This window comes from Corvus cornix, chromosome 2 (assembly GCF_000738735.6).
Source record: "Corvus cornix cornix isolate S_Up_H32 chromosome 2, ASM73873v5, whole genome shotgun sequence".
NCBI classification, from domain to species: domain Eukaryota; kingdom Metazoa; phylum Chordata; class Aves; order Passeriformes; family Corvidae; genus Corvus; species Corvus cornix.
The window spans coordinates 134,661,334-134,674,692 of NC_046333.1; the positions used below are offsets into that span (position 1 = coordinate 134,661,334).

The window sequence follows — 13,359 nt, forward strand, 5'->3', positions numbered from 1 at the left end:
CCCTTCCCTTTAGAGGCTTTTGGTTTATATTTTTTGGGCCTAGGATGATCTGAGTGTCCTTGGAGAGCAGGCCCGGAGAGGCTTTGTTACGTCTACCTAGCATGAGAGAGCAGAAGTGAACAGGCTACAGGAAACTTCAGTTACACACTAGGCAGTACAGGATTTGAAAAGTATGGAAGTTAAAACCTAAGGCATCACTAACTCAAACTTAGAACACTACCTCAGCTAAGTAGCTCAATTCTCAAATAGGTTGGAAGATCTTCTATCATCATTCTAAAAATATTCACAAATGTGTATAATTAGAGGATAAAGCCCATATTCACAACTTTTGATGACACTTACGGCAAAAATATAGAATATTCCTCAAAACAGCCATTTTTCCCCAATTAAACTCTTAACATATATGCATGTATTTCCCTTCGTTTATAAAAATGGAACTTTAGTGTTCTCATGCTGTCACCTTCACCTCCTTTCCACCATTCTTCAGACAACACAGCAGAATATCTGAACAATACTGCATGCACAACCTACCTCTTCCCTTCCATTAGTTCACAGGATGATTGAATTCAAGCATACAGTATGAGTGTACAGCAGCCTTACTTTCAAAACCTACTGAAGAGACTGCTACTCATCCTTGAAAATCCAGCTCTGAAGGCATGTATCAGTTTTAGGCAGAAAGCACTACACAGAAATCCAAGATTCCTATAGCTTGAGACTTCTGGAAATCTTGAATAACTATCTTCAGTCCTACACAGGTTTGCAATCTTAAGATGTGTATTTTGCTCGAAACAAATTTTAACACACCATGACATAATACTGACTCCCTTCCCCCAACACTTTACCATATTAAAAATCGAGTTTTATAATTTATAGAATTCAATTTACATTGCCGTGAGTTTTTATTGACGTTGTCTCCTCTGAAAAACAAAGGTTTTAAGCAATGCAACTTCATTGTTCAAGTATGAGTAAAGTTTTTATCATGGAAGCATCAGTGCTTTAGAATGACATTTTCATTACTTTTGAAGTTGATGGCCTGCTCACTACTACTCCTGATTTCTATGCAAGTTAATTGGTCAGTATAGTTACTTCAGTTTTCAAGGCCTCAAGTCTTATTTGAAGTGCTGGTGTTCTTAATGGGAATTCAGTAACACTCTCACTGTTCAAAACTATTGTACATGCATTGATATTTTATGGAGTGTGAAATCATGGTTACATATAAATACTATCAAGCAACTACATTTTGTTATGTTTAATTACAAAAGATTGCCATATAATTTCAATATATTCTGAAATGAATTTAAAATGTATCCAAAGAAACAGTGGGTAATTCAATTTAAGTCAAACTAAAGAGTAAAGAAAATGTCAGTAATTGCACAGCTTTTCAAAAGCTCCAGTACCAATCTCTGACTGCAGCCACTACGCCTGGGTCTTTCAGAACTGTCCTCTCTATGACGAGATTTCCTCTTAGTAAAAACCAAGATCTTTACATCACCTTTATGCGATTTCATGATGAAAAATGGGTCTGAGCAAGCTAGATTTTTTTGAAAATCGTAATTGTTCCTCCACATATTTATGTACACCAAACCTGAAGTGTCCCACACCTGCAGAAAACATTGGTTTGTTCCAAGTTACCTGTACTAGAGGACTTACACATCTGGGCATGATAACTGCATTGTCTCCACAGACCTTCTTGGGCTAACCCCACCTCAAGAGACTTGTGCACATAGATCCATCATAAACTGGTGAAGCTTAATTTTGGAAAAGAGGACAGCAAGCCAAATTTGTAGAAGTACAAAACTGGTTTGAAACAGTAACATACTGATCTTTATTATAACCCCAGTAACCCACTGAACAAGGGATTCTACAGTGTCCACTACAGGCATTTATTTAATTAATGAAGCTCAGTGCCAATTTAGCTACTAAAAAAGTCTTTACAATGTGTTCTGATACATTTTAAAGCCTCTCATGCAAATTGCAATTTATTTTCCTCTTTTCCTCTGAAAAATCTTTTGTGACAGATCCTAGCTGTTGGTGAACATGTGTGCATGAAAGAACATGTGATAGTCATGTAATTTTTTCTTACAGTAAACTTTCCTGTATTAACTGCAACATAATTAATGCCAACTCTAATGCAGGATTCCTAGACTAAGACGTTCCTTCTATTTCTCAAAAGAGCTCTATAACTGAAAGACATTTTTAATTACTTGAAAAGTTGTTTGACAGAAATTCATTAATCACCCAAGTAAGAAATGTGCTAATCATCCACCTCTGAATCTGGATGACTAGGAACTATTAACTGCCATTTACTAGCTTTTACTTTGTAACTTGTCCATGTAATTTTATATGATACTACAGCCTGGCCTTCTCCATCACCTCATTATTCATAGCAGGCATGAACATACCTACACACTGTGCATGTGAACTACCATTTTGCATTAGAAGTTTAGGTCTTCTTTCCCAAAACAAAAAGTGCTATCATGCAATCCTTACTTTCACAACAGTAATACAGAACATACAATTAGATCTACCAATCTATTACTCTTCATGCAAGAGGGGTTCTATAGTGTGCATTACTGGCATTATCAACAAAAGAAAGTCTGCAAAGGAAACTGTGGTGTTACTGTATCATGATTTTTTTCAACAGCTAATCATTCCTGTAGCATTATTGACTTGAAAAGAGGAAAAGGAAATGCTCTAGAACAAAAGAATGTACATGAAAGTTAAAATATCTTCATTTCAGTCTCCTTAAAATTTAAGTGGTCTGCCTGCTATTTTGAAATCTTACCTGATTTGGGGAACAAACAGGGAAATCTTCGACTGGTGGAATTAAACCCTGGGCAATTAATTGTCCATAGGATGGAGGAGCTTCTCTTCTTAACAGTTCAGCCTCAACCCTTGACAAGTGAGTTTCAAATGATCTTTCAAAGAGAAAAGAAATTTCAGAATACATAAGACACTGATGCATATACATATAGAAAAGAATAAAACTACATCAGACTATTATAATCTGAAAAAAAATTTTCAGAAGATCAAGTTTTGCTAATTTAATTGAAATTTAATTGGCAAAGAATATAAAGTCATTCCTATGAGTCCGTCCAGCTGAAATGGGAGCAAAAAAACCAACCCAACAATAAGTTTCTTAAAAGCAAACAAACAAGCCAGCCCAAACCCATTGGCTGAATATAAAAAGCAGTGTGAGTAATGCTTGTATTATTGTAAAAAATTGAAGGATATGTAATCCTGGTATGAACTAGCCTACAAGAGAAGAAACATGCTGTCATACACAGAACTGCAATATAAATTGCAAATTAACTGCAGTTTTTCCACACTTCCTTTTTGTTAACATCGTCTGAAAGCTTAACCCTCAACAGTGAAGTGATCAGAATACTTCGATCCTCTTTTCTTCACTGGGAGAGCAGTCAGTCACTGGAACAGGCTCCCCAGGGAACTGGGTCATGGCACCCAGCCTTCAGAGTCCAAGGAGCATCTGGACAATGCTCAGCCATAGGTCTAAGCAACGTTTAGTTTTAGATGTCCTGCAAGAAGCAGGGAGTTAGACTTGATATTCCTTATGGGTCCCTTCCAACCTGATAAACTCTGTGATTAACTAACCTCTTTTTACTATCAAAGAAAAAGGAACAGTATATTTACAAATCACATGCAACAATATTTGTATGGCAATAAAACTGCTTCAAGTACAGACAATACCAAGATACCTAAACTTGTAATAAAGTTGAGTTCAACTTACCTTCGCTCAAACATCCTGAGTGAGTACAATTTACAAGTACATCCCAGTGCAATGACAAGCAGCAATCCACAAATAAGACTCCCAATGACAGCTGCAGTTATCACTCTAGTGGGCACAATGACTGGGCAATTCTCTTCGTCACTGCCATCACCACAGTCATCTTGAGAATCACAAACCCAGCTCTCAAACACACAGCGGTTATTTTTACAGTGAAAATTGCCTGGCTGACAGAAGAAACAGTTCTTTTCATCTGAACCATTAGGGCAATGATTCTGGTAGTTGCAGCGATCTGAACGAGGGTAGCAAACACCATTTCGAGAGCAGGGAAACTCATCTCTTTGGCACATGGTGCAGTTGGTTTCATCCCTTCCATTTGGACAGTGCCAGTAGCCATCACAGCGTTGCTGCTCTGTGTAGCACCCCCAGTTTCCACCGCATGGGATTTCCCAGGGCAAACAGAAGCCATCAACCTGATAGGTTGCATTGAACCCTCTTGCAGCATTCACTTTGTCAGCACAAAAATGCACTCTTATCTGTCCTGAGGATGAAACAACTGTGAGGGGAGCATGAGAATCAAATGCTGTCAGTACACGCAACAGCCTCCGTGGATTCTCCTCTAACCCATCATATATTTTGACATAGTCTCCATAACCTGTACCATCAAGTTTAAAATCAGTGAATCGCAAGATTACTTTGCGATGATCACCAGTGTCTATCAGCCAGGTGCAGTTGCTGCCAGGTGGATAGAAGTCAGGATAGTTGGGAGAACTGAAAGTACCATAAAAGTATTTTAACCACTGCCCACATGTTGGCACATCACAGTCTATTTCATCTCCTAGGTCAAGACAATCAATGTTACCATCACATTTTAAAGATTCTGGAAGGCAAGTGTAAAGCTTGGTGAAGCGGGAAAGACACTGGAACTGATTGTTAGCACAAGGCTGAAAGGAAGAAGCTGTTGGAGGATTAGCTTTGGCACACATTTCTTCATCCGAGTTGTCTCCACATTCATCCATATTGTTACATTTCCAACTTTCTGGAATACACTTCCCATTAGCACAATGAAACTGGTCACAATCACAATTTGGTTCATCAGATTTCCCTGGAAGTAGAAAAAAAAATTTTCTTAGAGTTTAGCACTTTAATGGTTTGTGTTGCATATTTATTTCCTGTACCAGGTACTTCAGAAGGGAAAAGCAAATGCCTGAAGTGTCTGTAAACCATGACAACTTTCAGCAAATTTCAAGATAAAACAGTTTTTTCAAGGCAAAATTGCATCAACACATCAGCATGTACCTTATCCTTAGCTGATTTCAGTCAAATAACTTTAACCCAAGCAAAAAAACCAATGCTCATTTATAGCTATTGAGAAATCTGACTTCTAATATGCTAACAATAAGTTAGAAAAATACTCTCCCATCTATCACTCAAAATACAGAAACATTTTGTGCTGCAGTACTGGTTATCTCCTCAAATTCTTTCCCATAAAAGCAGTCAGACTCTCTTCTGCTTTTGGAGGTTCCTACTTTGTACCAAAGGATCTAAGGCAAGAGAGAAGCTGACAGCTGAAGATTACACATTACCACCAAAGAAAGAAACCTCTGTCCTCTCCTCTTCCCACTGTTTGCTCCTGCCTCTCCTGGAGCAACTAAGATGAGAGTGCAGCAAATATACCTGGGATCCAAGCTATTTCAGCTCTGCAACAGTTCAGCTGAGTTAAACACTGCTGTATCACTTTCAATCACTTATTTCTACAAACCACTGTACAGAATGTAAAATTTGCTATAAAACAAACTATCATGGTCAAAAAATTTAAAATGAGTCTGCAATGCAGATGGTCCTACACAGCAGTAATTCAGAAACTAAACTAGACAAATATATATTCATTCTAAGGAACACTATGCCTGAGGTTTTAATAAGGAAACAGGAAAGACAGCATGATGAACTCACTGAAATCCTAATGTTCCCAGGAGAAGCATGTTCTATCTTTTTTTACAAGAGAACAATTCAGATTGGAATGGAGGCCATCTAATCAAATCATCTGCTCAAAAAAAGGCTAACTGGTGTTTGATTAGGCTCTTCAGCACCTTCTGCAATCAAGTATTTTTCAAGTTCCAGTGCTTTATTAGGCAACATGATAAAAGTTTTCACAGCTAGCTTGAATTTTCCTTGCTGCAACTAATCTGCTCTGATAGGTCAAGTCATATCATACCTCTGTTCTCCTTTTTTCTACTTTATCTTCTCAGAAAGCATTAAAAATAAATACTCTAACTTAAAATAATAATTCTTCTTTAGAAAAGTAGAACACATCATTTTTAAATTTCACAAATGCTAAGGTTTTTAAAAAGTGAATGCAGAAAAAATGAAATCAACAACAGTGATAAATGTTACAAGCACTGCTAAAGAATGTTTAGTCTACAAATTTGCTTTCAAAGACTGAAGAATGAAAGGAGAGCAAAATGTATGTGCTGCCAGTGACTGATTTTCAGAAAACCTTAATTTCACTAAAAAAAGTCCGAAGAGATGCAGTATAAATGATACCATCTTCTTGTTCTGTTACAGATATATAAGTATTTATATATATATAGTACACTCACACACATACATACGGTTCACAATATTAGTATGGCAAAGTTGGAACCTTGGCCTTGAATTCAAAACCTGTAAAACTGAACTGCTAGACTAGTCCTACCTAAACTGAGTGACTATGCTCCACAGGTGCAGGCAATATAGAATATGCATCAATGAACCTGTGCAAGTACTAATTAAAATCTAGCTCAGTCCTTCTGCATTGCAGAACCTGGAAGAGCTTGAAAAGAAAGCTGTAACATGGAGTTATAAATTTTGACAGGAATACTGCAGTAACAAAAGAGGATACAATTTCAACCCAAGCCCTTCCTTCTAAAAGCTTTTAAACATCCCAGAAAAGAGTTGGGATACTTGATCCTGATGTAGCATTTTTAATCACCAATCATGCAATCCTTACATAAAGAAAATTCACCTGTGAATCAAAAAGAGTCTTAAAATGATAAGAGATGTACTAAGTAAGAATAACTTTGGGAGCTGTACCACAAAAGACTTGAGGATAGCACATGATCATTAGCAGCACCCATATATAGTTACAGCCAAAGGACTAACACAAGTCTTTCATGCATTTACCGTGGACATTGACCTCTGTGCTTTTAATAACTTTATTTTTCACTCTACATCACCACTAGTAAATTCTGTCCCATTTCAATTCCCAAAATTAAAATGGCTGATAAATTTTAAGTAGCGGGAGGAAGACAGAGGGAAGAAAGGCAAGTAAAAGTGGCACAAAATTTACTTTCTAGCCCAGTACCCTTCCTACCCATTATGCTTTTTTCTATTAGTTTGTTTGTTTTAAATTAAATATAAATATTTACCTATTATTTTCTTTAAACAAGAATTAACTCAAACAATTTACATGACCTATCTTTAACATCCAATTTTAAACATGGGGCTCCCTAAGGGCCATTTTTGCACTTGGAATCTGTAGTGTTTCTATCATTCCAGCACAGATAGGCTTAACTTGCATCCAAGTAACTAATGCATTAGTGTTTGTTCCCCTTTTTCTACGATGACTTGCCAACTTTGAGAGTAGCTTTAAAAACACTGAATTAAACAGTCTATTGAGGTGTTAATTTGAGCACTACTGCATAGTGCTAATGAGAAGAAACCAAACATAATGGCACAGTTGAATGCATAGCAAAAGTGTTAGCATTCAAGAGCTTTTTTTGACACTCAAAGGCAGAAATGACCAGATGATTTTTAGAGCAGTTGTCAACTCTTCTCCTATATACAGATTGGTTTAAAACATTAAAAGACCACTCTGATCACTGAAACACTACACTTTCATCTCAATTGTGTATTGTATCAAACATAGGGAGCAAACTCAAGCCAAAGTTTCAGTATGGCTCATTTGTTAAAAAATGAACAAACTTCCCCAAAATAGTATTTCTTTCTTTTAAAAAAGACATTCATAAATTTAGGATTAAAGTCTTAAGCACTCTAATCTACAACACTACATAGAAGAAATCAATTAACATAAAAACCTGCTTATTATTGAAAATATTACAGCTTCTTCCAAGAGGGGTTACATAACAAAATTGTCTCAAGACCAGAGAAAAAGGGAAGGGTTTTCAGAAAAATTCTACAAAGCCCATGGCTTCCCTCCTCTACCCATTTCACACTCTTATCCAAGGTATCCTTCCTTCTCAAAATCCCTCAGGAAGGAATGCTGCCTTTCCTCTGTGCCTACTTGGAGAGGGAGTTGAAAAGGGCAGAAGCTGATGCCTGACACAGGGTTAACTGTTCACCTGGGCCACTGGCAGAAAAAGCAGCACAGGATGACTGATCAGCCACTGGCTTCTTCCCTGCTCCCTGATACGTTTTTGGTGAGATGGTGCACCAAACCCAGGTAGAGCACTGCCCTGAGAGCCGGGCCAGCATCAAATGCAAGGCTGCATTACTTCCCCAAGACCTGCTAAACTGCAAGGAGCTGAACCATAGAAAGAGCTTTTTTGTAGACTTGAGAACAGGTGATAGAGATGGATAAGCCTGCTTGGAAACTTGTTTGTGAGAGACTGCCACAGTGAAGGAGGCTACTAGGTAAGAAGAGTGCAGAGTACAGAACAGGAGCAAATACAGCTTAGACTAGAGATCAGGGCTAGATTTACTGAATCTTGTTGGAATTGTTTTGAAGGTGGGTGGCACTGGATATGTGTAAGAGTATGAATTGTTTTATGGAGGAGAGGAGCCAAAAGTCAGTGGGCACAGAGATCTGGAGCAGGCCAGTGAATGGATACAGGCATACACTTGGAGGGAGCAAGGTAACATGAAACCATTGTGAAAACCAAGAAAAATCTAATCCAGTATTTGGGATGATCATGATGTAGAACACCATAATCATGCTATTACATAAAACTGTAATACCTCTTAAAGTCAGGAAAAGTTTGGAACTAGTCTTGAGCCACAACTGGCTTCCTCCTCTTGGCAAGATCCAATAGAGCAAGAATGCCTCACAAAACACTCTCAAACTATTACTACTGGTAACTAGTTTATATCACATCCTGTAATTACACAAGAAAAATTTTGCAGGTACAGAACCATGTCTGCACTTGGCTGGATTAATCTGTAATATTAATGCAGTGGGGATTTTTTAGATTTTTTTTTTTAAAAGATAGTATGGCTTCTGGAAATGGGAAAAATGATGCACATTCTGTGAGAAATGTAAAAAAAAAAATATCCTGCCATTTCTTTCCTCTCTTACTGTATTTATGATACTCAGAAGTTTACCCAACTACTTTAATAAATTTATTTTAGTCTGACGAAAACATTTCAAATCTTAAACTATTTTAAAAGAACTTCTAGGTACCTACTACTAATGGCTAACCTTTTTCTTCCCAAAAAATCATTCAATCTGCTTACTGATATTCCCACTTTGAATATTCAAGTTGTGCATGGGATCAAAATACATTACCTAATCTATGTTTTCTCTGATTTCAATAAACCTTGAGGTGACTAAAGGAAATACCCATAGTCAATACTTACCCCGTTAGAAGGACATAATTCTTGGAACAGGAAACAAAAAGTGGAACCATAAAATTATACTACGTATCATTTGAAACATACCAGCAAAGTAGGCCAATCTGAAGCCTTTTCTGGAGATGCTATCATCTGAATGAAACCTTATCCAAACATGATCCTGTGAAGAGATGTATGGTGAGGGAATGGAAGAGCCACATGCTCTATAGCCTTCAATATTCTTGTAGCTTCCAATTGTTAACCAATCTGAGCTGCATCGTCGAGATCCCTGAACATCAAAATCTTGAAAGCTGAAAAAGAAAAATATCAAAATTGCTACTGAACTCAATATTACACAAACAATCTGATTAATTACTACACATGGAAATTAGCTTGAAGTTCTTTTTGAAATAAAGAAATATTTCTGAATTAAAAATGTAGCTTTTCTACCCATGTAGAAATAGGATTTAACCTTGTGCTGATATGTCTAGATTATGAGGACAGCAAGAATGCGTTCTGTCAGATAAAATATTGCATCCACCACTTACAGAAATGCAGTTTTATACAAAAACACACGTTGTCTTAATCTAAAAATAAATTCTGTTAATGAAATTGTCCCTATGTGTCTCATTTAATGATTTTCATATACTACTAAGTGATTTTGTTTAACCCAAATTTCACGAGAATTTTAGCTAATGCTACACTTATGGCAATAATATGATTTGACATTATAAATACAGCTAAATTGTTCAAAACTATGTTTTCAGGTAAGATTTCCTCCCAGTCTCACTACTCAGCTACCCAACCTTTATGTCATGGAATGCCATGGTGTGGCTGCACTCAATCAAGACAAGCTGCCATGGTAATGACGTGTGAGGGGGAGAGAGTCTGTGCAAAACAGGTCTGCACAGACAACAGAGCACTGCCAGAAGTGAAATGTGATACATGAGTGGAAGGAAACAACATGAAAGAAAAAGAGTTTCATTAAAAATAAACAGTATGAAATGTGTAGAAAGCATTCTAGTAGCTGAACAGTTTTACCTACTTTACATTGCATTTATGCCAGTTAAATATTCAGTAGAAAGATTGTTTAAATTAAGAAGCAGTACTTTAAACAAGTAACTGTGTCAAAGAAAATATTTCATAATGAAGAGCAGTTCCTTAGGTCAACAAGTCTATACTGGAAAATGAAGAAAATCTACAAGTAATGCAGTTTCATGATCAAGTCTAAGCAGTACTAACTTGTATGTTAATGCTACAAGAAACCAGTAACTGGAAATGAACTGATGAGAACTTGAATCCACAAGTTTTTTACATTACTACTTTAGAAAAGTTACAAGATATGGGAAACTGTGAGGAGCTCCCTATATCAAAACTCGGCCCTTCCTAAAGTGCAGTCCTATCTATTGACTCACTATTTGTCCGACATTATTAAGCACACCAAGGGACTTCACAGCAATGAAGCATTACAGCATTTACTCTACACACTTTTAAATGAAAATTTCTTATGTTTCAGACACATTAAAAGGATTCAAATAAATGAGCACATTGACATTTTTTCTAGTCACCAATTCTCCAGCTAAAAACAAATGCTACATGGCTGTGTGAGAACAAATCAGATAAAAGGAAAGGCAAAGGACAGAACTGAAATCCTTCACTTACAGGACGGAAGAGAAAACTGGTACGTGCACAAGTGGCAGTTAAAAATGTCTGGTTAGTACTTCTTCAATCCACATGGATAATACAGGAGCACTGTTACCTTATAGTAATGATCTCCCCTGGGTTCGCATGGATGTACCAGCTACAGTTAACTCGGGCAGGATACTCAGAGGGCCACCCTGGACTCGTGATTGTCCCGCTTGGTGATCGAATTTGTTCTGGAATATCTCCACAAGCTAAAATACACATATATATTGAAAGCAATTTGATCAATTCCTTATTTTTTACGAAAAAATATAGGACAAAAACCCCCACCCAACCAAATAGCACTAATCAGGGAAAATATCAGAGTGCATTAGATGACGTACCAGTTAAAAAACCCACAACTTCTAAAGGAGTTTTTAACGGAACATGTCAGCCAAAAGATGTTTTCCAACACTGCCAGTGTGGCAGTTTTTACTTATGTCAATTATTATTACAGATTAAAAAAGATTATTCTATGTGGACTTTGACAACTAGTAAAGTGAAAGATTTTTTATTTTTAAATTTTATTTTTAGTCTTCACAAAGATTCAGTTCAATTTAACCATGCATTTACACTGTATACTGACAAGTGCATTAGAAGATGAAAAGCAAATTAAAGCTAAATAATCAAGTAGCTGAAATTTCCTGTCATAGGTAGACCAGTGTTTGACCATCATTTAAATACTTCCCCCCTTCCAGTTCTTGGCATGGAAATGATCTTCATAAACATGATTCCAAATGCTTGAAAGGCAAGAGCACTTACTGCAGCAGAGAGACCTACAGAACTACATTTCTGATAATGGACTAGAAAGCTTATATTGATAGGTCTAATTATATACAACTGAAGTAACTCAGTCATTTGTACTCTTACTTTATTATAGGTGTAGCTTTCTACATGGCCTTAACTCAGCTGCTGTTCCTTCCAGAGCTCAAGTGTTCTCAGTTCTGCTGATTTTATTTGAAGTAATGTACTTACACTTAAGTTCGTGGGTTTTGTTTTCCTGTTTTTCCCCCCCCCTTAGCAGCCTCATATCCAACACCTGTCATATAGCATATATAGAACCTTCACATAAATAGGAAGGCTAGAATACTCTCACTACAGAGCTTCAAATTATGAGGAAGTCTCAGTGGTCAGAAAACACATTAAAAATAACTGCCCTCTGTGCTTTTATTTTTCAATTTTATCACTGGTAGTCAAAAATCTGCAAGCTGTCAAGGTTTACTGGTAGCCCAGTAAGTTACACACAGTAGTTTGAACACAAGAACTATGACAAATAAGGAAGCACTTCCATTATTGTCTGATCATCAAAAGATTTTAGAATTCCCATTTGATTAAAATAACCAATCAGAACTGATGCAATAAACAAAAAGGATGAAGAATGAACTGCATTTATAACAGTGCAAAAGTTGCAGTAATGTAATCTGTGGAGAGGTTATTGTTTTCTATTTTTATGCACATTTAAGCTTTTAAAATAATTTTGCAATGCTATAGGGACTTGAAATTATTAGAAGTTATAATTTTAAATTATTATTACTTTAAAGTATTTCTATATGGCATAACAAATGCACTTTTAAATATATTTTAGAAGGATTAAAAGATTAAAAAATGCTGACATATGTCTGAATTTTCTATATTAACTTAAATACAGCAGCAAAAATAAAACTCAGTAAATTTACCTTTTTCCTGTATATCTGTAGGAGAATAATGCTTTAAATATTTTTTCACATTCCTTTTTAGAGCTTTACTCATGCTGCACAGTTAAGTATTAACATACCTTAACTGTAGAACACAGGAGCTGCCCTAATATCTTGGGATGAAAAGGTTGCAAAATAGAGAAAGATACTATTCACTTGAATACACAATCATTCACTTTCTTCTTAAATTTTGAGCAAACCCTATAGGTGGTGCTCTAACACCATGATAATTTGGAACACAGCTCCTCTGTAAGTGATCTTTTTATACTTAACATTTGTTCAGGCATTAAATGTAAGGACTTGAAAGAAAAACTGGTTATGAAGTTGTTAAAGTGAAATAGCAGTTTTAACAAAAACCAAAAAACATAGAAAACAAAAACAGGCAAAAATGTAGAAGAATGTATAAGACGTTTTATACCAAGCTAGCAAATGCTGGCAACAATTCCACATACTAGTTGGTTACTACTGAAATAGTCCCCAGCTTCAAAAAAGTTGCCTGGAGGTGAAATTTACATTACAACACACACCTGAGATCAGGTATTTCCAAACTGGCAGGCAAAATTTTGTCACTGAGAACCTCTAAAGAAGATATTAAGTTTATGTGACAAAGGAATTTTTGCACTAAAATACCTAAAAAATAATCCATTCAACATGTGTTCGTTCAGTTTTACAGAGTTCACCTCCAAAAAC

At 36.3% G+C, this 13,359-nt stretch overlaps 1 protein-coding gene across 1 annotated transcript in view; it reads right to left on the reverse strand.

Moving 5' to 3' along the window:
* LRP12 (LDL receptor related protein 12) overlaps positions 1-13,359 on the reverse strand; it is a 51,916-nt gene that overhangs the window by 4,317 nt on the left and 34,240 nt on the right. The window contains exons 3-6 of the mRNA XM_039548903.1: positions 11,052-11,187; positions 9,401-9,603; positions 3,749-4,850; positions 2,786-2,918 (exon numbers count right to left, since the gene is read on the reverse strand). Of these exons, the coding sequence (XP_039404837.1) occupies positions 2,786-2,918; positions 3,749-4,850; positions 9,401-9,603; positions 11,052-11,187 (1,574 nt within the window). The remainder of the gene's footprint in view (positions 1-2,785; positions 2,919-3,748; positions 4,851-9,400; positions 9,604-11,051; positions 11,188-13,359) is intronic.